This window comes from Capricornis sumatraensis, chromosome 2, assembly GCF_032405125.1.
Source record: "Capricornis sumatraensis isolate serow.1 chromosome 2, serow.2, whole genome shotgun sequence".
NCBI lineage: Eukaryota > Metazoa > Chordata > Mammalia > Artiodactyla > Bovidae > Capricornis > Capricornis sumatraensis.
In genome coordinates, this window is record NC_091070.1 from 215,972,206 (window position 1) to 216,000,031 (window position 27,826).

A 27,826-nucleotide genomic window follows, 5' to 3' on the forward strand; every position below is an offset into this window, starting at 1 on the left:
ATCTGTGGAGAAAGTAAATGTATAACTCGCTTTTTCTGGTTGCTTCAGTTCTTGAATCAACTTCTTTTTAACTGAAGAAGGGAAATATATTTATGAAAGTATAATCAAGGGCACAACTGAAAAATAAAGATCTCAAGGTCATCACGCAGGTCGAGAAGGGGCTACTGCCAGCCCCCAGTAAGCCACTCAGGCCTCTCCCAGGCCGTGGAAGTTGCTTTCTTATTTTTGAAGTTTCTACAGTGAGATTATGGATACATTTAAAGGGTATCTATCACCCAAATAAAACTTCAAAATTGTGGAGGGAATGATACTTATTCACTCATTTGTTTATATTTGAGTGTATTTAATATTTTTTCCCTTCCAGTTTTACTGAGCTGTAACTGACCCACCATATAAGGTGCATAGTGCAGTGATTCAACTTGCATCATGAAATGATATCACAGTAAGTTTAGTGAACATCCACCGTCTCATATAGATAAAAAATTAAAGAAATGGAAACGTATCTTCCTGTGATGAGAGCTCCTAGAATTTACTCTAATAACTTTCATCTGTAACAAGAGCAGTGTTGCTTATGTTTATCACGTTGTGTATTAGTCCCTAGGAAGCGACTTTTCAGACAGAGCCAAGCACTACTGTCAGAATACCAGGTTAATGAAACTGGTTAGCGTCTGGCGCCGTGCTGCTGTGCATGCAGTCGCAGAGAGTCAGACACGGCTCAGCAACTGAACAGCAACACCACCTGGAAAAGGAGCGAACATTTTCAGAGTCTGCCCTCGACAGCAGTTCAGACTTGGGCTTAGCTCCTGTGGCAGCTTTATACAAAAGCATGGCACCGAAACTGGCAAAACATCACAGCCTGATGATAAAGACTCCAGATCCTTTTAAGTCAGCTCAAGTGACTGTTTCTGTTTTATTCATTCATTACATCATGAGAAACGCTGGACTGGAAGAAACACAAGCTGGAATCAAGATTGCCGGGAGAAATATCAATAACCTCAGATATGCAGATGACACTACCCTTATGGCAGAAAGTGAAGAGGAGCTCAAAAGCCTCTTGATGAAAGTGAAAGAGGAGAGTGAAAAAGCTGGCTTAAAGCTCAACATTCAGAAAATGAAGATCATCGCATCCTGTCCCATCACTTCATGGGAAACAGATGGGGAAACAGTGGAAACAGTGTCAGACTTTATTGTTGGGGGCTCCAAAATCACTGCAGATGGTGACTGCAGCCATGAAATGAAAAGACGCTTACTCCTTGGAAGAAAAGTTATGACCAACCTAGATAGTATATTCAAAAGCAGAGACATTACTTTGCCGACTAAGGTCTGTCTAGTCAAGGCTATGGTTTTTCCTGTGGTCATGTATGGATGTGAGAGTTGGACTGTGAAGAAGGCTGAGCGCCGAAGAATTGATGCTTTTGAATTGTGGTGTTGGAGAAGACTCTTGAGAGTCCCTTGGACTGCAAGGAGATCCAACCAGTCCTTTCTGAAGGAGATCAACCTTGGGATTTCTCTGGAAGGAATGATGCTAAAGCTGAAGCTCCAGTACTCTGGCCACCTCATGTGAAGAGTTGACTCATTGGAAAAGACTGATGCTGGGAGGGATTGGGGGCAGGAGGAGAAGGGGACAACCGAGGATGAGATGGCTGGATGGCATCACTGACTCGATGGACGTGAGTCTGAGTGAACTCCGGGAGATGGTGACGGACAGGGAGGCCTGGCGTGCTGCGATTCATGGGGTCGCAAAGAGTTGGACATGACTGAGTGACTGAACTGAACTGAACTGCATGTATTTATATAAAATATGTAACATTCACTTGTGGAGTGATTAAATGCTGGCAAAAACTCAGTGATTCTAAAGATTGCCCAGCCAGTGTAATCTGAGGGGTAAGTAAGATTCATGTTTTAAGTCGACTGACCTTTAAATGTTCTGGATAGCAGGCGCAGTTGATGACTATAGTTACAGAACAGAGCCTCCCTGCTCTGGGACCCCATTTCCCTTGAGCTGCTACTGGGGAGGGCGCCTCATCCACGCACACGGCCCAGCCCAGCTCTGTGGCCACAGTGGGCAGGAGGCTTTTCACTGTGAAAAAGAAGGTGGCTCAGCCTTACAGAACAGTCACTGTGTCTCCCTGTCCTCCTTGAGTCAGACACTCCCATTGCCCCCGACGAAGTGTCGCCCACTGTTATGGGTTATCCTGTATTTCTGATACAGGATATGTATTTTAGTACGAAATATTTGTAACTCACTTCCTTGCTTCCATTTGTGGGTAGACATAAAAATAATGGCGAAATAAATAGGATTAAACGTTCTAGTTAGGCTTAAAAGAATGCTGTGAGTTATTAGAGGCTGTGACTTCATATTCTGTTATAAATGTGGCAAAGCAGTAATTCCATGGACAGAAGAACCTTAGTACTTAGCATGTTGTTGATGCTTTGCACGGCCCTTTTGGTCCCCGTGTGGGAGTCTTAATGAGTAAAGGTTCTCTCTGCCCGTGGACTTGCTCTTTCTAGCCTCCGTGTGGAGAGGAGAGAAAATTCTTTTCCATTCGGAGTGTCATAAAATGAGGATTTTAGTAATGTATTTGACTTGAAAGTTTCTCAACTCTCCCCCTTAGAGTATAGAACACTTACCGAGAATGCCTATAGAGTTGTCCAAATAGTCTTGCCCCCTTAATTCTGATGTTCATGCTTTTCCATGAGACTGAAGATGCAATCCTGTATGGCCATCCATCTGCATAGTAGCTCTGAGGTCAGGAGGAGGATAGAAACGCATTAGAGTTGATCATCAATTTAAAAGAGGTTCTTACTTTTGTGTTTTTAATGGAAGTAGATTGGCAGTCACCCTGACAACCGTGATTGTAAGTTATTTAACTTCTGGTCTTGGAATCTCAGCTCACCTATACAGCACTTGCTGCTGGAATCTGTTCTTGGGTTTTAGTTTCGAGTTCACATAATGATTTTTGAAATATTCTGATGTGCATCTTCAAAGACCCTAGATCAATACGCCAATGGCTTTGAAATGACAAAGTGTTGCGATATTCCTCTGTAATTTAAACATGATTAGCTGATGAAGGTTATGATCAATACACTATGGGAAGATAAATTAATTGATATCATCCTTTCAGGATGAGAAGAGGCCTATCGGAGGTGGGATGTAACTAATGAGGCTGCTGTTTCATCTCTGTGAGCCATTTTTTATATATTGCATTTTCACTTAATCATATTTATACTATCATTCATTTACATGAAAGCCGTAAGCTGTGGACAAATCAGCTCCTTATTAACATTGTATTCATTTGGACAAGAGATGATCCGCGGCCTCTGTGCGTGCTCCCGTGTCATGACCTGCTGCTGGGGACAGTGTGCGTTCCTTTGCATGGGTGTCTTTAAAAATAGCCACTCTCTGGGCAAAGACAAGGATTGAATATCATTGAACTTAATTACAGCTCGTCCCCAAAGACACACATCTATTCAAATAAAACCTGCAGTTACTCTCTTGTAGTGACACCTATTGGTGTAGGAAGAGTTTTCTAATCCTTGACTTCCTTTCCAATTAAATCCAGTATGCTTTATCAGCCAGCCTATTTGCCAGAAGTTATGACTGGTGGAATTTAGATTTGTATTGATTAAGATAAACTCTCAATGTGTGTAACTGTATATTTAAATTTTAAAAAAATCTTTGAGATAATTACATGTCCTTGAATATAATTCTATGCAATCGCTTGTAGAGTTGAGAGTAATTCTTTAGGCTATGCAAAAAAACAAACAAACAAACAAACAAAAAGATAAATAAAATAGATTTTTTGGTTTCCGAAAGGATTTGGTTTAAATTCCCCTGTCTTATTTAGGATGATTTTTGCTGCAAGTAATTGGGGGGAAAAATCATTAGAATGATTTAAACAAGATAGATGTGTATTTTTTGTGGCTTACCTATAAAGCTTCTGAGGCAGTCTGCACAGGGCTGGCAAGGGCTCATGTCCCATCAAGTGTGGCTTCCAACCCCCAAGGTCACTGCCAGGGCTGCAGCCAACATATGTGCCTTTTATGCAGCCAGAAGGAAAAGGTCATGAGGAAGAAATAGGCGAAAGGCATCTCTCTTGAGGGTGCATCTGGGATGCTGCCGCGTGACCCTCCTGCTGACATCCTATTGGCCAGAACTTGGTCCTGTGGCCACATGTAGCTGGGGGGCAGGAGGATGGACCAGGGGAAGCCCCAGGGAGTGGTGTGCCTCTCCTGGTGGTCCTGTGCCCCACTGAAAGTCGGGAATTATGTTAACTGTGGGCCCAGGGGACAGTGGGTGATGGGGACGGACCTGGGCCTCTGCCATGTGCCCTGGGTTTGGAGAGCAGCCTCGCAGAGACCTTCTCTGTCTCCTTGCCCGCAGTTGCCCAGAAGATTGTCGCCACGAGGAAGAAGCAGCAGCTGTCCATAGGTCCCTGCAAGTCCCTCCCCAACTCGCCCAGCCACTCGTCCGTCTGCTCCGCACAGGTGTCCGCCGTGCACATCAGCCAGGTATGTCGGGCCCCTGGGAGGCTGGGCTGGAAGGCAGGCCACGCCTGCCAAAGAGGGTGCTCAGCCAGCTCCAAGGTGGATTTCCTGTTTGTTTCAACTTAGCAAATAACAGCGTGCCTGTAACTGACATAACCTTTCCTTCAGAAGCTGCTGGGGCCCGGTGGTTTTTATGGGAATCAAACTTTAATGCTCCCGTCTCCACGCTGTCTCTCCTGTTGATTTAAATGACCCCAAGTTGGTCCTCATTCTCGTCTGCTTGTAGGCTGAGCAGTTGTAGGTAAATCTCATTGGCTCATCCAACAATATGCTTCAAGATGGTAGCAGTTCTGGGTTAGAGTCCGCTTTTCCCTTATGCCCTATGGAAACTAGTAACTTTTTTTTTTAAGTCTTTGTTGAATGGTACAATAATGCTTCCCCTGTTTTATATTTTGGGTTTTTTTTTTTTTGCCACGTGTGTGCATGTCGGAACTTAGCTTCTCGAAGAAGGATTGAACCTACACCCCTGCTCTGGAAGGTGAAGTCTTAAGCTCTGGACTGCCGGAGAAGTCCCACTAGTATCTTTCTATTGGAACATTTTGCTATTTATTTGGAAGCAAATCATATATAAGTCACTTTGAGGAACCTAACCAAAATCCCAGAGAGGAACTGTTGGCTTATCCTTGCCTGCTGTCCTGTCTTCAGTTTACATTTCTCAGACAGGTATTATGTTGCTAACTTTTTAAACAGATTTAGTGAGAAGGTTAGGCATCCTCTGTTTGGTTCCTTGAGGAAAAGGGAAGTGCGTTTACAGTAGGGCCCTACAAAGGTACCATCAAGGTACTGTCAAGGTACCATCAAGGCTGTTAACGTTCCCACCACTGGCATCTGTAATTCTCTCTGAATTTTGAAATATCTTCCAGATGCATCCACATTTCCAAGAGGTCATTTTCTTTTTTAAAAACTAATTTTTTGGGGGGAATATAATTTATTTACAGTGTTGCACTGGTTTCTGCTGTACAGCAGAGTGTCGTTTATACATGTATTAACACATATGTCCCTTCTCTCTTAGATTCTTTTTCCAGATAGGCCATCACAGAGTATTGAGTATTATTCCTTGTGCTATGCAGCAGGTCCTTATTAGTCATCGTTTTTATATATAGTAGTGTGTACATGTCAACCCCAGTCTCCAGACTATCCCTCTAAGAGATCATTTTCAAAATGTGAGTTCTGGTCCTCTGGGGCACAACTTTGCTCTTTGTGCCTCTAATCTAGCGCAGTGAAGGGACCACGGAAACCACTCGGTTCAACCAGTCCCTTCCTTTTTCAGAGGAAACAGAAAATAATTACATTTTCACTCTCAAGAAAAATTAAACGAAAGAGACTTCCCTGCCTTCAGTCCCTTTTCTTAGCTGAAATGACGCTGAGCTGATCGCTCTCTTCTAGAAGGACACAAAGCGTCCTTCATGCCGATGCCACCAGCCAGTGGGAGAGGCTGGCCCACCCGTGCGGCTGCACCTGCTGCATGTGACTTGCTGGCCCGTGGGTTACGGTCCCACACAGGTGGTGAGCAAGGCTCCCGGAGCGTGTCCCTAACAGCCTTGGCTTTTGATCGTTGCAGACGAGTAACGGTGGCGGGAGCCTGAGCGACTACTCCTCCTCCGTGCCGTCCACGCCCAGCACCAGCCAGAAGGAGCTCCGCATCGACGTGCCGCCCGCGGCCAACACGCCCACGCCCGTCCGCAAGCAGTCCAAGCGCCGGTCCAACCTCTTCACCGTGAGTGTCCCCCGGGGCTCGGAGCGTGGGTCCCGAGACGGTCACCGAGTGGTCCTCTGGCCGCCAGGTGGTCAGGGACAGGTGTCGTGTCCGAATCAAATAAGCAGGAAGGGCGCTGAGTTCCATGGGTGTCTCAGAATATTGTGGGAAGCCGAGGTGCAGGTGCTGAGCAAGCTGGGACTTGCTCAGTTGCAGGGAGTCAGAAACGAAGAGCCAGGGGTTTGGATACAAGTGTCCCTGGTCCTGCGACTCTCTTGGTCTCCCGTTAGATACAGACTCTGCCAGGATTCCCCACAGGTGTGCATCCAGCCTTCGAGATGAAATGTGTAAGCCCTACAGGTGGACAAACCCCCTGCTCCTTAGGCTGCAGCCCTGAGGACTTCCTCGGGGTCTGTAGAGGCTCACGGACACGAGCCTGTGCACTTGAAATTTTCTTCAGAACCATTTGCAGGGCTCTGGTGGACATCAGCTCTCAGGGCTCAAGTTTATGAGCTTGGAATCTGTGAGTGGGAATCAAGCATGTGTAGTTTTTTAAAAGCTCCCTGAGTGGTTGGGCTGTCCCCTTAACAGCAGAGGACACAAAGGCACGGCCACCCTGTCCTTTCCCTTACACACAGCAGGCATTACCAATCAATGGTGGAGAAGGCTTTGCAGCTGAGCCCAGAACTCCAGACTCAGAACTCAGGGTACAGCTACTGCCATGCGTGGCTGGACTCATTTGACTTGAGAAGAACACTTTCCCTCCTGGGACTAGGTCTGTGCATTACAAGTTATACAAGCTTTCAAACCAAGGCTTCTCATCCAGATGCTTTTGCTCTGCCAGAAATTTAGCAGTTTCTGGAGAAGGTCTGAGTTGTCTCAGCTGGGGGGTGGGCGTGGTCATGCAGAGTTCTAGTCTGGGTGCCAGCCACAGAGGCGTTCAACATTCCACAGTGCACAGGCCAGCTGCACAAAGAGGATGTCTCCAGTGTCCAGTGTCTTGTCTTAGAAACGGAAATTTGACTTGTCTTAGAAAGTTGCTCAACTCTAGCATATAGCATCAGGGTGCCCTGTTCCCAGCCGTGTGATTTTTCCTCTTGGTTGGTCTCTGGGTCGGGAAGATCCCCTGGAGAAGGGAATGGCAACCCACTCCAGTATTCTTGCCTGGAGAATCCCATGGACAGAGGAACCTGGCAGGGGCTACAGTCCATGGGGTCGCGAAGTGTCTGACACGACTAAGTGACTGACACTTTTTCTTGATTGATTATTACTGACTTTGGTGCAAAGAAGTTCAGTATTTCCTGGCTCGAGCTAAAGGAGACTTCTACAGAGGTAGCCATGGGTCTGTTATCTGATCCACTGCCCTGATTTGGAGATAGCGGGGTTTTTTTGTTTGTTTTTTTGGTGGCACAGCACGTGGCATCTTAGTTCCCCGGACAGGGATCAAACCTGCGCCCCCTGTATTGGAAGTGCGGAATCTTAATTACTGGACTGCCACAGAAGTCCCTAGAGATGGCGTTCTCCATGGTGGAGGAGGGCGCCAGGTACAGCGGATCCCCTGGCCCTCTCCACCGTGTCCACGGCAGTTTCCCCATCAGATGGTCTTTGTTGCTGAGGTCTGTTGCCAACAGCATGCACTCCCTCCTCACAGCTATTCCCTTCCTTGACTCCTTGCCCCATGCCGTGCGAGTTCTGGCAGGTGCTGCTGTTGGAGGGCCAGAGTGAGGATCAGACAGGCTCAGGCCCTGGCCTCCACTGCCTGGGGCTGTGTGACCTTGGGCAAGGAGCTCAACCTCTCTGAACCGGAAACAACAGTAGTTGCAGAGAGGTTGCTAGGAAGATTCCCTGTAGGGGTGACGAGTCCTTTGCTTTCATTTTTATCTCACCACCCCACTGTTATGGAGTGACACAAAAGTGGCTGTAGATTGGGAGGGAGGTGCTTAGGTGTGCAAAATACAGGTACATACCTGATGGGCTTAAAGGCATCTACTGCAAGACGCTGTACTGTGGAATTTCTTCAGACACACTGAGAATAGCAGCAGTCACCTAAACAGCACTCGTGGCTTATCCATCCACCTGTCACACGTGTGCACACCCAGGTGGGGGCTTCCAGGTGAGGCGGGGTCACCTCGGACAACAGGCTGTGGATCGACCTGAGGAGGGGCCCGCTGCTGAAGGCGCAGAGAGGGCGGGTGGGCCGTAAGCGGGATACCGGCATAGCGGGGAGGAGGGGCCCTGGAACGTGGGTCAGGGCATCTTCTGTGTGTTTGCCACTTCTTCTAGGGCAAGGCGGGAGGATGGGATACCCAGGCTCACGACACCTCCTCAGCGTCACCTTTCTCAGTCATTGGCTTTGGTCTGTCTTCAAGGCAAGAGGCGAGAAGCTGGGAAGTCTCTTTGAAATGGGGCTGCTCCAGCACATTCCATCCCACACCTATATGGGCACCTCTGGGGTCTGAAGGTGCTGGAAAGTAGTGTCCTGAGCCCTGCCCACTGGGTACCTGCCAAGGGAGACACATTTGAGGCAGGAAGAAGCAGATGAACAGTAACTCGGGTGATAAGCCTGCCCTTCCCTGCCACTGTCTGCACGGCCAGAGTTGTTTTCCATCAGGCGTGGGTGTCGTCAGAGTCAACCTGGGTTCAAGAGGAGGTGGACTGGGATGGGGGTGCTGCCTGCCCAGAGGAGAGCAAAGGGGTGGGACCTCCACCTCCACACAGTTGGAGCCGTGCACACATGTATACAGCGAGTCCAGGCGCCCAGACAGCGGCTAGCTGCCCAGGCCGGGTGGGGCAGGGCCAGAACCAGGGCAGAGCTGTCCTTATAGTTACTGGAAATCCCCATTAATCATGTCGTAATTACTGCAGCTGGTGATGGAGGCGAGGGCCTGCCTGTGAGCCAGGGCGGGATCGAGGCTTGGTCTCTCTGTGTTGGAAAGTGGCCTGAGAGTAAACCCTTTCAGAAGCTGAATCCATTGCACTGTGTCACTAGTGGGAACAGGAATTGGGGTCGTGAAGAAGCTACCTTCACGGTGGGTTTGCATCATGGCGTTGAAGGAGAAGACTGAAAACCTGTATCTTCATCACTGCCAGCTTTGACACCGAACAAAGCGCTGGTGCTGATGGTGATGGTGACGGGTGGGCGTTGCACGCTGAAGATCTCAGAAGTGATAACTCCACTAGATGTCAGTGTCACCCAGGGAATGACAAGAGGCAAATTGATTTCGAAATCGTGGCCAATTAAGAAACTAGATTCTCCTTGTTACCGGTTTGCTCCGATTCTTAAATATGTAAAATGTCATAACCTCCTCATCCCTGGCGATTGTTAGTAATCACTGGCTTCAATTAGCGAAAAGTGTATTTATTGAAAAATGTGTATTAGGAGGATGGAAGTGCCCTACATCGACCAATCTTAGTGAGTAAAAACCCACTCAGGCTGGGACGGTAATGCCCAGATGAAGGAGCTTCATCTTCCTTACTTAGGAAATCCTTCTAAAGAGGCCAGCATTAATTAAGTAGTACACACACCAGTCTGCAAACACCGTGCTTATAAATTTTATAAAGTGACCTGTAGTGTGCCACCCTGGGCTAACATTCTTCAGTCCCAGGTGCTTCTGTCTGTATATACACACATGCAAAAATAAGCCAAAATCTGAGCAAAAATACATCACACACACACCTTTTACGAAAGACTACAAACTTGCAGACCTCTCCTCTAGTAGCAAATTTTGTGTTCTGTTGGCAGTAGGAACCATCAGTCACTAATTAAAAAGCTGAATGATATCGTATCTTGCTTATTTCTTTGAAAAAAAAATATTTTGAAAAAAATACTTAAAGGCTATATCCATCAAATTCCTGGTTCTGTAATATATGTTCTTAGGATGAGTAGTTTCATAGCCCTGACTTATTAACATGTGGTTCAAATATTTTACTAGGAAGTATTTTCAAACATACAGGAATTTAAAAACACATGCATATACTCACCCTGCAGCTCATAGACTGCGAACATTTTCCTGCCACTGTTGCTGCTACTTCTTCTAGAAATTACCCCGTCATAGATGAAGAGTGCACCTCCAGAATATCCATCCCCCTACCCCCCCACACCCCCATCCGGGGATCGGCATCCCTTTGGATGCAGTGTCTGTTATCTGTGTCCATGGCTTAAACACACTCCTCTACGTGTCCACAAATTGTCTGGTGGACCATTTATAATCCTGATGGCACTTACGTGCTTATTTCTCAAAGCTTGCCATATAATGCCGCCACCCCAGAACAGAGCCAAGCATACCCAGTAACCAAAGATTGTGAAAAGCCATTACCCAGTTCATAGAGACTCTCTGTAAAAAATAAGGCAGCAGAATTGATAGTATAAATAGACCAGTTTGAATGGTATTTTGTCTTCTGCAGGGCAGGGAGCGAGGATCCTGTGACAGCGTGCCCCAGCAGTCTTGGCCTCCCTCATCGGTTGGAGAGGGGAAGGCGGGTCTCGGTGTGATAGCGAGGGCGCTTGGCCGTGGTGCTCCTTGTTCTCAGGAGCAGGCCGCTGGCAGGGTGCCCCTCACAGCTTCCTCTATCGCCCGCGGGGCAGCTGAACGTGTCTCTGATGAAGGAGGGGGTGATTAGGTTTATCCTAGCCTTCCTTTCTGCTGCGTTCACTGTGTGCAGAGGCTCTGCGGTCGCTCTCCCGGCTCCCCGTGGCTTTCTGTGTTGGGTGTGATAAACTGCTGTTAGGGTTCTGGTGGTGTGCCAGGCGGGTGCCTTGCACACTCACTCCTGGACCCCCAGCAGCGGTACCCAGGGCCGCTCTGGATCTGACGCTTTCGCCGAGCCATTTGAGTGGCGTTGTGAGGCTGTGCTGTGGGTGGTGTAGTCTCGGGGCTGGCAGAAGTAACAGGAGGCCTCCCTGGGAATCTGTGTGTGCTGCGGTGTTTCATGTCCGACGGATTTGGTTTGGTTTGGCTGTTGGATTTCCATTTTATGATATATGTCACAGACTGCTATACCAAAAGCCACTGCAGGATGGAGAGACAGTAACCCTTCTGCCTAACAAACTATCACCACTCTGTCCATGAAGCTTAGTTTGATGGTTCTCTCCACCCAAGTGTGAGAGTCATCGGGAATCTCTGCTACATTTTGGCGGGGAGGTTTCCCCTCAGTTTCCCCCTTATTCGTCTCAGGGTATGCGATCAGAAGTGGAGTTTGGTTCCTGATCATGCTTCCTGTGGAATCTGGAATTCTCTGACGACAGAGTGGCTATGGAGACAGATGTGCTGCCTTGAGGAAGATGTTAATTTTTTTTTTAATGTTTGTTTTGTTAATTATTCTGATTAATAGAGAATAATGAAGACAGATTTCCATATTTAGAAATTCAGAATTCTCAAAATTCCAAAGTACCATTAGTGGTCTCTATTGATTTGAAACAATTTTAAATGTCATCCCTGTGAGCTTTGAATCTTGTTTACAGATAGAAACCTCAAATTCCAGGTTTCTCATGAACTGAGACACAGGGAAAAGAGAGCTTATGTAAGAGCTGTTATATAGCTCTTACCGCAGGTTATTAATTAAATGGTTAATTAATTAAAGAGAAAAGCGAGCCCCTAATTCTTTAACTAAAGTTCATGACAGGGAATTGATAAATCTCTATTTATTTCCCACCGAGCCCAAAGGTTAAACATTACATTTTACATTCTTCCACAACTTTCTGTGTGTCACTTGTTCCGTTTCCTGGTACCTCATTCCAAGCTTCTAGCATCCTAAAGAATCAAGTGCACAGTGCCTGGCTCTTAGTAGGTGCTCAGTAAAAAATGTCAGCTTCTTAGCATCATCAGAGAAGCCTGTCTTCTGTGGAGCCTGTGGGCTCATTGCAGTCCCTGATCTGGGTTTACGTCATGGGAACTTTTCTCCTCATACCCCATGACATCACTCCATTTAATATTAAATATATATATATATACACATATATCAGCAGCGCCATGTCACACCCTTTAAAACCGGATTTCATTAGCTTCTCATTGCCGCACTGGACACCACGAAGTCTGCTCATTTCATATATCATCTCAGATTTGAAAAGCACATGAAAATGTTTCTCCATTTTCAATATTGCGTGAGTAATGTTCCCATTGAAAAGTAATGGAGTGGAGTTGTCACTTGTCAGCACAGTTATTAAGGAGGACGAGTCTCAGATCTTTCTCTCATAATAAAATAAATCTGTCAGAAAATCATCGTGCTCACAGTTTCTCATGCCACCAAGCGATGGAGACTTAGCTGTGGTTGCGCCTTCAGTGTCCCCAGGTCATGGTGTCCTGGGGTGGCTTCCCTGGGGCACCCGTTGACACCCTCCCTGCTGGCCGCCCTCCTCCTGGGCGTGCGTGCACATCGTTATTGCCAAGAAAACTGTCAGGAACTTGGCAAACAAAGCCGCTCATTTTCCCCCAAAGTACTGAGTTTTTTACCCCCAAAGATATCTTCAACTTTCTTTCCCCTTGGTTATTTTCTGTGGTAAATTAACACTAGTTTAACTTTGAATTCGCTCTTTTCTGACTCTCCAGAAGCAATAAAAAGGAACATTAATGGCAGCTCAATATGAATTAGGAGTATCCCGTTGAATTGCACAGCTGAGACGTTAATAGAATTTTTAAAATCCTTCAGATGTTAATTAAATATATACATTTATGTCACAGGTTTCCCAAACAAGCAGCGAGGAGTCCTTTTCTCCTCGGCTGGATTTAACTGCAGCTTCGGAATGTGTTTTCCTGTTGGGCGTTACTTTCCTGTATGGTCCATTGGCTTCTCGTAATTGAATTTTGAACTTCTTTACAAAAGAATTAAAAGATGATTTTGCAGTGGAAAAGTGGGAAGGAAAGTTTAGAAAATTTCCTGTAACGTGATGGCTTGGTGACGATGGACGCCCAGCAGTTAGTTCCTGGGATATGTGTGCGTGCACATGGGTACACATACAGCTCATCCATGTGGTTTCATGCACAGCTCGTACCTGGGGGTACACGCACAGCTGGTACATGTGGGTACACACACAGCTTGTACATGGGGGTACACACACAGCTGGTACATGTGGGTACACTCACAGCTCATCCATGTGGGTACACACACAGCTGGTACACATGGGTACACGCACAGCTGGTACATGTGGGTACACACACAGCTCATACTTGGTACATGCACAGCTGGTACACATGGGTACATGCACAGCTCATACATGGGGGTACACGCACAGCTCATCCATGTGGGTACATACACAGCTGGTACACGTGGGTACACGCACAGCTGGTACATGTGGGTACATGCACAGCTCATACGTGGGGGTGCATGCACAGCTGGTACACGTGGGTACATGCACAGCTCATACATGGGGTACACGCACAGTTGGCACACGTGGGTACATGCACAGCTGGTACATGTGGGTACATGCACAGCTCATACATGTGGGTACACGCACAGCTCATACATGGGGGTACACACACAGCTCATCTATGTGGGTACATACACAGCTGATACACGTGGGTACATGCACAGCTGGTACATGTGGGTACACACACAGCTGGTACACATGGATACACGCACAGCTTGTACACGTGGGTACACACACGGCTTGTGAGGGCTTCTTCAGGGCTTGTATATTTTGCAGAAGCTATGCAGGTGGGTTTCACCTCCCCAATCTGTGAACCGCAGACCTTCCCCAAATGCTAACTTTATTTTTGCTTTTCAGTCTCGGAAAGGGAGTGACCCAGACAAAGAGAAGAAAGGCCTGGAGAGTCGGGCGGACAGCATCGGGAGCGGTCGAGCCATCCCAATTAAACAGGTAACGCGGCTTCCCCCCTGCCCGGCCCTGTAGCCGGAGACACACCCGGGCCTCTCCTCGCCGTGAGGCTGGCTCGCGCGCCAAGGTTTGTTTGATGTGCTCCGCTGATGAATGTAGAAGTCACTCACTTGACATCAATTAGAAGAGGTTCCTGTGTGTATTAAAATAGGATCATTAGAATAAGAAGAGGGGAAATGTGACAACAGACCTAATGAAGTGCAGTCTGCCCGCCTGCATATGGAGTGCGTTTCGAGACCGCGCTGGCTTCAAAGGCTGCCTTTGTAGCGCGGCTTTGATTGGGCCGCTGGCCGCCAGGCAACAGGGGTAAATCAGATCCCCGTACAAGAGCCCCTTGTGATCACAGGAATAGCCCGACGTGGCCCTAATTTGCTCTCGCAGACGGACATCTGAACAGGGTTTCAGGCTGGTTTGTAACAACGAGGCAATTAGTTGTGATAATCATAGCCGGTGTGTCAGCTGTGCGCTCTTGTTTGTAATTTGCTAATGAAGGAATTGTAACTTTGATTAGGTTCAGTTTCATTTAGACCTTATTATATAAAGGAACATTTACAGCTGTAATGTGGGGCCTTAATTAAACTTCCTCATTACACAACAGGACTCGAACGCAGGCATTTGTTTTGGCCTATGTCGCTAGCCTGGAATCGGTTTTCATTAGCCCAGAAGCCGGGTACCAAATGACTTTATGTCTCAAGGAAAAGGGGAATTCACAAGACCTATTTGGCTGTTCCCAGGGAAATGAAATGAAAGTGTTCAGCCCAGCAGCATGGCTTTGGGAAACGCCGTCTCTTAGTTTGCTGAAGAAGGCCGGTTGGTTTCGAGTGTTTTCTGCTTAAGGAGAGGAGGAGTCAGTGGGCAGGATGACAGCTCTGCCACTGCACTTGTACCTGGACACGTTCATGAGTCCCGTAGGAGCTCGTGTTGGCATTGGCTACCCTTCAGGAAGGCTAGAGTCTTTCCACTTGAAACAGGTAGCCTCCGGCTTCACTTGGGGACGGGGCAGTTTCTGCATGCAGGTGTGGGGCAGGCCCCAGCATCACAGGTGAGACAGAGGCGGAAGTCCACGGGGTTTCACAAGACACCTTCAGAGACGGGGGAACTGATGTGTAGGCTGGCGCTGAGAGCCGCTGAGAGCCGCTGAGAGCAGTCTCCTTCCCTCCTGCTGCTGTTTGCCTTTTTGTTTTTAATTGAAGTATAGTCGATTTACAATGCTGTGTTTAATTTCTGCTGTACAGCAGAGTGACTTAATTATATGTGTGTATATATATGTCTGTACATATACGTACCCATACATTCATATGTATTTATGGGGTGTGTTTATGGGGCTTCCCAGGTGGTGCTAGTGGTAAAGAACCCACCTGCCAATGCAGGAGACATAAGAAACTTGGGTTCGATCCTTGGGTCGGGGAGATCTCCTGGAGGAGGAAATGGCAACTCATTCCAAAATCCTTGCTTGGAGAATTCCACAGACAGAGGAGCCTGGGGGGCTGCAGTGCCTGGGGTCGCACAGAGTTGGACGCGGCTGGAGTGGCTGAGCACGCCACTGTATGCATAGGGAGCCCTTGGTGCATGAGGCCCCTCCTGTCTGTGGAGCTCTCCAGACGGGATTGGAGTGGGCTGCCATTTCCTCCTCCCGGAGATCTTCCCGACCCAGGGATCGAACCCGAGTTTCTTACGTCCCTTTCACTGGCAGGTAGGTTCTCTACCACTAGCGCCCCCTGGAAAGCCCCATAAACACACCCCCCTGACAGACACACACACATATATACACACGCGTGTGTGTGTGCACATGTACATATGTATGTATTTGCCTGTGTTTTTCCACGTGGGTTTCTCACAGGATGCTGAACCCAGCTCCCTGCGCTCCACAGCAGGGCCCTGTTGATCCGTCCCGTGTGAAATCAGTTGTGTCTGCTAGCCCCGTGCCCCCGGTCCTTCACTCGCACCCCCTCCCCTCTCCCCTTGGCACGTCTGTCCTCTGTGTCTGTGAATCTGGTTTTGACTGCTCCTAAAGGCTTTCTCTCCTGTAGAGATGCAGGCACAGTTGCTTACTCTTTGTGCAATTACTTATTGATATAAACCTAACTCTCCACATAAAGCAATTTTAATGTGTAATTTTCAATCTGTTGATGCTCTTTCAACTAGAATTGGGAAAATCACTGAACTCTTTCCCTCTCATTTAAAGTATCCATCCTGGGACATTTCCTTTTGGGGGTGCTGGATCGGGTACCCCGTGGGCTCGGGTGGGCATGCTGGCCGCCACCCCAGTCAGGCTGGTCCCCGGTGTGGGTGGGGCCTCCCTTCCCTCAGTTTCTGCCCTGCACCTCTGCACAAGGGCTTGCTGTACAGGCCAGGCTTTCCATCTGCATGCTGCTGGAGGCTGACGGTCAACGGTAAGTTGGGTATTACCCTGTCCTGGGAAGCCTTTCAGTAGTAAATGTTCAAAATAATCCAGCTTACCCCTTCAGCCGTGGTCTGGTTTCCTGGGGCATCCTGACACAGGCAGACCAGCCAGCTGCTGTCTCTCGTAGCTGCCTCTACATACAGACATGGGAAACCCACGTCCTGGAGACCATACCTGGCAGGTCAGAGTCCCCTTGAGGCAGAACATGCCTGGCCTTGGACTCCGCATCTGGGAATTGGGCTCCAGATAATACCGAGTCCCTTGGGACGCTGAGATGAGGAGATGCCGGAGAGGATTTTTAGATTCTGGTAAAACCAGATTTTCAGATTCACTGTGCTCAGGACACGTTGGAGCCTTGCTGTGGGCCGCACAGGCTGTTGTGCGTTTGCACACAAACGTATAGATACATCTCTATTCTTATAAAGGAACGGAGACCCTTAGAGGTAGTCTGGACTCCTCAGCCTGCCAGGGATGACATCAGCTAGTAGAAATGAAGCGAGAGGATTGTGGAGGACGGGGCCCAGATAGAGCAGCACCTGCCAGAATGTTCTAGACACTGCAGGCCTGAACAATTAAGTGACTGCTTAGTGTTTGCTAAGCGTTCACGTAATATCTCTCTGGACCCTCAACATTGCTGCAGTTGACATAACTGTGTTACCTTCATCTTTCAATTAAATCCTTGTGCAAGCTTTCCAGACCAGGCCCCTTTGGAAGCCGAGGGGCCGGGATTCGAACCTGGCCCCTGAGCCCATGCAGCCATGCGCCCTACGCTGCCTGTTGGCCAGAGGCCTTCAGAAAGCTTAGGAAGGGGGTTCCCTGGCAGTCCAGTGGTTAGGGCTCTGCACCCTTACTGCCGAGGGTGTCCGCGCCTTGGTCGAGGAACTAAGATCCCACAAGCGACACGGCACAGCCAAGAAATAAAAAGAAAGCTTAGGAAGCAGAGTTACACGCCTTGAATTAAACATGTGCCCCCAGCCTCAGACAAGTACCTCATGCCCAAGGAGAGGAATCTTCTGAGATATGCCTGCAGCACCACACGTCTGCAGGGACACGGGTCCACACGTTGCCTGGGGTCCCTGCATCCCTTCTCCATTGCCTATCCTTCCCACCAGCATCTGAGCCCCTGTCTCCACACTCAGCCCCCATTCGGGACTGGGTCTGCATGTTGGGGCCCTGAACCCCGGCTCACAGGCCCTAAAGACAGAGAAGTCCTCCTCCTGAGCCTCCGGGTCTTCTGTGGGGCTGGGCCGGGGGTGGCTTGGGGACCATCACAGGCTCTCTCTCCACCACGGCACACAGGAGTCTTGTCTGGGGCGGTTCAGGACACGGGTGAGGCCGTGTCTTCATCACGCTTGGCAGCCTGACGCGTGTCTTTGCAGACAGAGCGTGTTCCGGTGGGTTATTTTAACCGCGTCCGGCTCACGTTTTACAGCCTGCCTGTTGGCTCTGAGACGGAGGCTCTCCTCGGCCCAGCGTGGGAGGAGCTGTCCACGGATGGTGGGCAATGATCCTGTCTCCCCTCCTTCCCCCGTGAAAGCTTTCTCATCGAGAATGTGACATCTTCTGCAAAATAACTTCCGTTTTTTGAGGACCTGGGCCCACCTCCACGTTCTTTGTCCTTGCTGAGTCTCAGCAGAGATTCGGTTCAGAGAGGTCTGCTTCTCCTCCGTCTGCCTTTCCTTCCTTCCTCCTCCTCCATCTGCCTCCTCATCCCAGCCTCCTCCTTCTCCTCAACTATGGCGATCAGGTCTCTTCGAATAGAAATGTAAAAGCAAAAAGCAAGGAAAAGGAAAAGCCAGAGGCCCGGCTCAGCGGCAAGTGGGCTTGTCACGTATTAATTTTTCATTGCTGTGGAGAGTTGTACATACATAATCACTTGATTGCAGTGGGAGTTAGGGAGCTCCTATGGTGTCATTTGCATAAATCTTGTTAAGTCAATGGCAGTTAATGAAGTACAAATGAGCCCGGAGAAGGTGACATGCAAATCGTGGGTGGCAGATGGGAGGTCTGTTTGGGGGACGGCAGCTGTGTGCTCTTTTTTTATTTCCCTCTCTCCCGAGTTTTTTCATCTCTATATGATGGTCCATATACTCAGCCTGTCCTGTTTCGCTTCCGGACTCCTCCTGCCTCTGATGTTCACCCTGAAAACACAGACCTCAGGGCCTCACCTCACACCCAGTAACACACGCTAGAGTGTGAACATTTGAATTGGTAGAATCTTGGATGAGAGGGTTAGACATCATCACCGACTCGATGCATGTGAGTCTGAGCAAACCCCAGGAGACAGTGGAGGACCGGGAAGCCTGGCGTGCAGCAGTCCGTGGGGCTGCAAAGAGTCAGACACGACGGAGCGACTGAACAACATTCTTGGTCAGTTGATCCTGCTCACACCGTTGAAAATACCTGTATGTATCTTTTGTATGTGAGGACAAAAGGGAAAACAAGCAAACACCTCACTAAGTGTTGTCTCGTGCGGTTTCAGAGAGTGAAAAAGTGAATACTGTCTGCTTTATCACGCTTCTGTCTGTCTGTCCTTCCTCCCCTGCAGACAGACTGATGGTGTTTATCTGGTCAAGATCCCTCCCAACCCCTGGCCCCCCTTGACAGGTGAGCCCTAAGGGGGTGGGCTTCCGCAGGTTAGTTGAGCGGGGATACTCCAGAATAGCATTGTAAATGCCCCCCTGTAAATCTGGCTGCAGCGAGGACCCCTCAGAGTCTGCGTGGACCCTCTCAGCAAGGCCCCACAGGCCTGTCTGGACGAGGCTGGGGCGCCCCTGGCCTGGTGGCTTTTGTCTTGGAGATTTAAGTGCTGGTGAGGCTCAGAGAGCTGTTAGAGATTAACAGGCGAAACACTGCATCTGCTTGCTTCCTGCTTTCAGAATTTTATTTTTTTTTAAATTTCGTCCACTGGTTGCTATTTTGAAAGAAAGAAGTCCCTGTTGTCCTTGAACAAACGCAGGCAGAACGGTATGTGTGAGGAACTAGGCTGTGGCGGGCCTGGGAGCCACCTGCTCTGTGCGGTCCTAGCTCTGCCCGGTCCAACCTGGGGGCACTTTCTCGGAACCTGGGTCTGAGGTGCTGCTGGAAACCCAGGTCAGCTGCTTAATTCTGGGATCCATGGAAACACCAAACACTGTCTTCACGTGATTTTCTATTTGTGTCCTTTCCTTTTTATTAACCTAAGTTGGGAGCGTTTTATTTCGTCTTTTAAATTTTATTGGAGCAGAGTCGATCTACCATGTTGCGTTAGTTTCAGGCGTACAGCAGAGTCAGTTATATGTATGCACACATGCGTACTAAGTCATCTCAGTTGTGTCAGACTCTTTGCAGCCTCGTGGACTGTATCCCACCAGGCTCCTCTGTCCGTGGGGATTCTCCAGGCAAGAATACTGGAGTGGGTTGCCATGCCCTCCTCCAGGAGATCTTCCCGACTCGAGGATTGAACCCATGCCTCTTATGTCTGCTGCACTGCAGGAGGATTCTTTACCACTAGGGCCAGCTGGGAACCCCCTCGTTATAGGTATACATGTATTCAATCTGTTTTAGAGTCTCTTCTCTTATAGATTATCACAGATGTTGAGTAGAATTCCTTGTGCTATATACGGTAGATCCTTTGTGGTTTCATGTGACTTTTCAAAGAATTCTGAATTTTGGCCTTGAACCCTGATGGGACTTTGGCCACCTCTGGGGCAGAGAGCCACCAGTGAGCACAGAGCCCTTCCTGTAGCCCCTGAAGCCGTGGGGAAGCCCTTCCCAGGACATGGAGGCAGAGCGGCCTGGGTGGCCTTCCCCAGCGCCCTGCCATCACCACGAGCCGCCGTGAAGCCGTGTGTGTGTTTGATTCTCAGTCGAGTAGAAAGCAGCAGTTATCAATTCAGTGAAAGGAAACTCGTGTTAACCCCCTGGCCAGCCTGCCGCTAGGCCTCTGACCTGCGTGGTCTGGTACCTGGAACTCACACCAGGGGCTGGATCGTGTGGCATCTGCAGAATAAAAGCCACGATGCCGCTCACTTTTGACGTCCCCGGAACGTCTGACACCGTTCACAGCCAGTTGGTCAGGCATCCGGCCATCATCTGCTTTCACAGAGCCACCAAGACTGGTGAGCGAGATGAAACTGTAGGCTGACTGGATGGGAAAGAGGTGGCCCTGCCCTTCTCCCTGGACATGTGGGGCCGTGTCCATGGGGCTCCTGCTTGCGCCTAGCCACCGTGGGGCCCCTGCCCTTCTCCCAGGACATGTGGGGCCGTGTCCATGGGGCTCCTGATTGCCCCTGGCCACCTCGGGGCCTCTGCCCTTCTCCCAGGACATGTGGGGCCGTGTCCATGGGGCTCCTGCTTGCCCCTAGCCACCGTGGGGCCCCTGCCCTTCTCCCAGGACATGTGGGGCCATGTCCATGGGGCTCCTGATTGCCCCTCGCCACCTCGGGGCCCCTGCCCTTCTCCCAGAACACGTGGAGCTGTGTCCACGGGGCTCCTGCTGGCCCCGACCACAGCGGGGCCCCTGGGCACCAGCACCCTGAGAAGATGGCGCTCACCCGTGTGGCAATCAGCTCTGCCTGCACCCACCGGGGCCCAGTCCGCTCCCCAGAAGCAGGTAATTTGCTGACGCCGACCTGGCGCCCTGAACCTAATTTACCTCACTTGGGTGCACAGCGCCCAGGGAGGACTGCATCCAGCCTGGACCCCGGCAGACGTCGCCAATTATGATGATTAATTTAATGGGTCAGGTGGGGGCATCACATGCTTTTCATCCGGCTCCTCAGCCATCAGAGTGTCGTTGGCAGAACACTCTGGAAGGTCTGGATGCCTCGGTGGGAACTTGCCTTCTTCCATCTGCCATGGGAGGGCAGACCCTCCACAGCCCCCTGATGCTTTGGCTCGTGTAGGTGGATGGCGGCGTGGTCCGTACAAAACGCTCAAAATGCTGCAAGAAATGACATCGACCACAAAATACAAGGCCCAGAGTTTATGTTTAAATCTACAGAGCAGATTAACCTAATCCTTCCCTTGGTCAGAAGGGCTACAGGAGCGTAATACAGGTGATGCCGATGAGGCACTTTATGCACTGTTAAGCGGGGGTCTTCTCTGGTGGTCTCGTGGGGATGAATCCATCTGCCCATGCGGGGTACAGGTTCAACCCCTGGTCTGGGAAGATCCCACCTGCCTTGCAGTGGCTAAGCCTGTGACGCACAGCTATTGGGCCAGTGCTCTGGAGCCCGTGAGCTGCAAGTGCTGAAGCCCATGCGCCCTGGAGCCTGTGCCCTGCCACAGGAGAGACCACCGCAGTGAGAGAAGCCCTCATCCCGTAGGGAAGAAATGTTCCCTTTTGCTCAGCCTGTATCTCCCTCTCAACAGTGCATCTTATGACAGGTAAGGCCAACTTCCCAGGTGGTAAAGAATGCGTCTGCAATGCAGGAGTCACAAGGGACACAAGTTCGATCCCCGGGTCGGGAAGATCCCCTGGAGGAGGGCATGACAACCCACTCCAGTATTCTTGCCTAGAGAATCCCTTGGCCAGAGGAGCCTGGCAAGCTATGGTCCATAGGGTTGCAAAGAGGTGGACACAATTGAACTGACTTCACACTCAAGGCCAGCTCGGATTTCTTTCTCTGTGAATAGAAAGTCTGAAACAAGTGACCACCTTGCTTTCTGGCAGGAAGAATCACACTGGCTGTCAAAATGTCATGTTTTATGTCCATCAACAGGTGAATGGTTAAAAAAGATGTGCATGTATTCAATGGAGCGTTCCTCAGGCGTAAAAAGGAATGAAATGATGGCATCTGCAGCAGCATGGATGGACCTAGAGACGATCATACTGAGTGAAGTGAGTCAGACAGAGAAGGAGAAACACCGTATGACATCACCCATACGCAGAATTTAAAAACATGTTACAAATGACCTTACTCACAAAACCGAAATAGACTCACAGACACAGAAAACAAACTTGTAGGTACCCAAGGGGAAAGTGGGAGAGATGGATAAATTCGGAATTCAGGACTAACAGATACACACTGTGCTGGGCTTAGTCGCTCCATTGTGCCCGACTCTCTGTGACCTCACGGACTGTAGCCCACCAGGCTCCTCTGTCCATGGGATTCTCCAGGCAAGAATACTGGAGTAGGTTGCCATGCCCTCCTCCAGGGGATCTTCCTGACCCAGGGATTGAACCCAGGTCTCCTTCATTGCAGGTGGATTTTTTACCAGCTGAGCTACCAGGGAAGCCTGGATATGCACTACTATATCTAAACTCGATCACCCAGGGCCTACTGTACAACACAGGGAATTATAGCCAGAAGTTTGGAATGACACTATAGAGTAAAAGAATCTCAACAAGAATATGTATATATGGAGGGGGGTGTGTGTGTAACTGAATCCCTGTGTTGCACACCTGGAACTAACACTGTCCATCAACTATACTTCAAATAAAACACTATTACATCTTAGTGCCTTCCCAAGGCTGCTGCTGCTGCTGCTGAGCCGCTTCAGTCGTGTCCGACTCTATGCGACCCCATAGACAGCAGCCCACCAGGCCCTCCTGTCCCCGGGATTCTCCAGGCAAGAACGCTGGAGTGGGTCGCGTTTCCCTCTCCAACGCATGAAAGTGAGAAGGGAAAGTGAAGTCGCTCAGTCATGTCCGACTCCTAGAGACCCCATGGACTGCAGCCCACCAGGCTCCTCCGTCCATGGGATTCTCCAGGCAAGAGTACTGGCGTGGGTGCCGTTGCCTTCCCCCTTCCCAAAGCTAGTCTTCCCCTGCTCAGTCAGAACCATACCCTGCTCTGCTCGTTTGCTAATGTCTCCGCCTGCTTAGAAAGCCCTCGCGATTGACCAGATCGTTGCTGTGTTTGATTTATAATAAGAACGCTGGTCGTCCTCCTGGGCTCTCTCTCTGCATCAGTTACTGTGTTAGATGCCTTAGTCACATGACCTCACTTAATTCTCTGCCAACCTCAGACACAACTCACGGCCCATGACAGATGAGGTGTCCCGGGCCTAGGGAGGTTGGGTCACCCTGCCGAGGTTACCGAGCTGTGAGGGCGGAGGTGGGGGTCACACCCAGGAATCGTCTAGCATGTGTGGCCACAAGAGCCTTTGCCATCCACCCCTGATTGAATCTGTGCCTACACTGACCATCGTTGCCAGACCAGGCTAAAGGTCCCGGCATGGTATCCTCCTTGTGGGGTTCCAGCAGGGCAGGGTGTTTATGCGGGGGTTGGGGGGGGCTGTCCTCTAAAGCACGTGCTGTCTGGCACCTGGACCAACTGCGGTCCTTGGGCTACAGCCACATCAAGGTCACCCGCAGGCCCGGAGAGGGACCGGCTCACGAGAGAGGCCAGCATCACCAGGTGGCCGGGCGTTGGGGGTCCCTCGGGGTTCCTTCCCTTCCATCCTCATGCATGTTGAGCTCCCAGCTTTGGTTGGTCCCTCAGTTTGTGCTTGGTACAGCCTGCCTGTTCTCAGGGCCCATTTCACGTGCGTTCCCTTCCAGGAGATGCAGGGTCCCCTCTGCTCGCTGCCCTGATACCTCGTCAGGGCTTGGGATTTTGCCTCTGTCTTCCCTGCCTCGTGGACGCGTGCATCGTTCATGCCCTCTGCGTCCCCATACTTTGGAGCCAGGAGGGGTGGGGTGGGGGTAAGAGGGGTGTGCCCTCTGATGGTCTCTCCTGGGGGTCCACAGGGCAGGGCAAGAAGGTCAGCAAGTATATATACAGTAGATGGAGTGCATCAGTAGCGTAAGGTGTTTCTCTTTCCCGGACACAGTGTCGTGTTTCTCTTAAAGATGGTGTTACATCGGAGAGGTCGTGCTCTACATTGTTAGATTTTAAGATGCAGAATAAATTTTAATCTTTCTTTCTCTTAATTTAACTCTGATTCTTGTACAGAGGATACACTATCTAGGTGTGGCACAAGGGGCACTCCTTCTCATCTGGAAAGAGTGGACGCTCTGTCAGTGATCAAGATGATTTTAGAAAGCTGGCTTCTTCTAAAACTTGTCCACTGCAGAAGAAAGTTCCTCGAAATAAATGTCTTCGTTATGTAATTTTGTTTATAAAAATTGTTTCAATTCAAACCTGCAGATTTTAACTCGACTGTTTTCATGCTTGCCAGATTTTTGCCCCAGTATTCAGTCCCCTGGAGAAGGAGATGGCAGCCCACTCCAGTACTCTTGCCTGGAAAATCCCATGGACGGAGGAGTCTGATGGGCTACAGTCCATAGGGTCCCAAAGAGTCAGACACGACTGAGCGACTTCACTCTCAGTCTACATCAACCATAGCCTCTGTGACAGTGATTTGTCCCCCAAACAAGAATGTTTATCCCCAACAAGTTCTTCTGTAGAAGGATAATTTGTATTGTTTTTAGCATGCAAAACAAAGCATTTTCTGGAAACATGTACCACCTGTGCCAACATACCACTGGGGATGTAACACACAGGGGATGATTTGGAAATGAAGATCCTCAAGAAGGGAATAAGTGTGGATGGGCCTGTGGCCTTTCTCTGCTCATTCCTGAAGTATCAGAAACTTAAATCAATGTAATCATTTTGTACTTAGGCTTATCATTAAGAAAATGTGGTAAAACCCCGGTCTTAGCAAAAATTAGGAGAGAACAGAATTTTCGGAATGTATTGCTATGTTACTGAAAATTGGCCCAGCCCTCTCGGAGTATAAACGAGCAGTATATAAAGGACAAAAAATTGTACTCACTTTGTCCCCGTAATTGCTCTTGTAGAAATTTATCCCAAGAGGATAATTCACTAGGAGAAAGGGAAAAATGCTTTACGTGTACAGAAATGTTCATAGCAGGTTTATTTATAGTATTGAGAACCTGGGAACTAAAAATACTCCACAAGCAAGGAGTTAAATTAGTGACTGTCACCTAAACGGTAGTAGGATATACAGCCTCTAAAATGGTCAATTTCAAGGCTCTTTAGAAGTGTGAACAGTGTTTAGAAAATACTAAGTGAAACCAAGAAACTGTGTATTTATCATAATTAGCACATGAGAATTTATGTCCTTTTGGCTTAAAATTGGATGAATAGGAACACAAACAAGTACATGTGGTGTAGGATTAAAGGAGAACTTTAAAATTTCTAACTTTTAATTGAGAAATAATTTTAGATGTGTGGGAAAGCTGTAAAAAATCATACAGTGAGTTCCCACACACACTGCACCTGACTCCCCCTAATGTGAATAGTTCACATGACCCTGTCTTGGTGGCTCAGTGGGTAAAGAATCTGCCTGCAACGCAGGAGACGCAGGAAGACGTGGGTTCAGTCCCTGGGTCGGGAAGATCCCCTGGAGCAGGGCATGGCAGCCTACTCCAGTGTTCTTGGAGAATCCCGTGAACAGAGGAGCCTGGCATGCTGTAGTCCCTGGAGTAGCAAAGAGTTGGACACGACTGAGTGACTCACGGTTTTTGGAAATTATTGACTTATTTTCGGCCGTGCTGGGTCTTCAGTGTTGTGGGGAGCGGGGGCTGCTCTTTGCTGCGGTCTGAGGCTTCTCACTGCGGTGGCGCCCCTTGTTTGGGAGCATGGGCTTCAGTAGACGCAGCCTGTGGGCGTGTTAGCCGCGGCTCCCGGAGTCTAGAGCCCAAGCTCAGTAGCTGTGGCGCCTGGGCCTCATTGCTCCAGGGCAGGTGGGATCTTCCTGGACCAGGGATCAGACCCACGTCTCCGGCATTGGCCAAGTGGATTCTTTACCACGGAGGCACGAGGGAGCCTGGTACTGACCCTTTTGATGTCATAATATGTACAACTCAAAAACGTTTCATAGCCTGCCAGAAAGGACAGCTAAGACTGTCCTGGAGTACTTTTTCTTCTTCTCCTCTTTTTAGTCTCCCACTGATTTACCTTCTGAGAACCAATGAAGCGCTTGTTTAGACCCTCTGTGTTGGGGGGAAGGGGGCCCAGTTTGAAATTTGCTGGACCTTTGAGCTCAAATTTCAGCTGGAATTTGCTGGACCCTCATTGGGAAAGACCCTGATGCTGGGAGGGACTGGGGGCAGGAGAAGGGGACGACAGAGGATGAGATGGCTGGATGGCATCACTGACTCCATGGACCTGAGTTTGAGTAAGCTCTGGAGTTGGTGATGGACAGGGAGGCCTGGCGAGCTGCAGTCCATGGGGTCGCAAAGAGTCGGACACGACTGAACGGCTGAACTAAACTGGACCTCTGAGGAGGAGCTGGAGGGGACCGGGAGAGGAGGGGCCGCGAGGTGGGGAGTGTGAGTGGACCTGGCGAGATAGATCTGAGGGTGGGCGGCAGCGTCCAGACAAGGCTGACCAAAGGCTTGGCAGGCGCGCACCTGGTCAGTTCTCAACAGATCCTGAGGAGTGACCGATAGCTGTCAGTTTCTTTCATTTAAAAACTTGTCAGTGTGTTTATCAGACCACAGCTCTGCTGTGAGTGCTGCTGGAGTCTGGCTTTGTGCCAGGTTGGTGCAGTGTAGCAAGGAAGCTTTTCAAAGGGAACCATTCAAACCAAGCATCTGTTTGGGTTTGTTCCCTATCACACTTTGCTGGAAAATTGGAAATTTATATATTTTTCTTCAGTAGTTTATTTGGGCTTCCCTGGTGGCTCAGTTTAGAATCTGCCTGTGATGCAAGAGACCGCCTGCAGTACAGTAGACCCGGGTTGGATCCCTGGGTCGGGAAGATCCCCTGGAGGAGGGCATGGCAACCCACTCCAGTATTCTTGTCTGGAGAATCTCCATGGACAGAGAAGCCTGGTGGGCTACAGTCCACAGGTTGCAAGAGTAGGGCCCGACTGAGCGATTCACCCACCAGACCACCAATTTATCTCAGAGAATGAAGAATCTAAGTGTGTATTTATATATATATATTGATGTGCACATATATTTATATATTAGCTTGCTGCTTATGTATGTTGGCCATAAGAGTTCTTTTTTGCTGTGGTCATCCCATTTTTGCCCAGATAACCAGGTGCTCTTCTTGGGTGGGTCCTGGAATTACAGTGTTGCTTTAGCACAACAGATTGGAGAAGGCAATGGCAACCCACTCCAGTGTTCTTACCTGGAGAATCCCAGGGACGGGGGAGCCTAGTGGGCTGTTGTCTATGGGGTCGCACAGAGTCGGACATGACTGAAGTGGCTTAGCAGCAGCAGCAGCACAACAGATACGCTGGTTTTTGTTTTTTGTTTAAAGCTAGAAGCGATCTCCATTTCACAGATAGGACAGCTGAGTCCCGAGAAGGTTGAATGACTTACCTGAGGCTACACTTCAGTGTGTGGCGGGACGCTTACTCCACGGTCCTTTCCACTGTTAACATCTTGGGCATTTTTTTCTTCCTTGGAGATTTTTTGGTGAAGGAAAAAATAATAATA

The 27,826-nt window shown here is 49.3% G+C and overlaps 1 protein-coding gene across 2 annotated transcripts in view; it reads left to right on the forward strand.

Moving 5' to 3' along the window:
* AGAP1 (ArfGAP with GTPase domain, ankyrin repeat and PH domain 1) overlaps positions 1 to 27,826 on the forward strand; it is a 566,367-nt gene that overhangs the window by 271,348 nt on the left and 267,193 nt on the right. For both annotated transcript variants that reach the window (XM_068962986.1, XM_068962992.1), the window contains exons 7-9: positions 4,385 to 4,512; positions 6,110 to 6,265; positions 13,965 to 14,057. In XM_068962986.1, the coding sequence (XP_068819087.1) occupies positions 4,385 to 4,512; positions 6,110 to 6,265; positions 13,965 to 14,057 (377 nt within the window). The remainder of the gene's footprint in view (positions 1 to 4,384; positions 4,513 to 6,109; positions 6,266 to 13,964; positions 14,058 to 27,826) is intronic.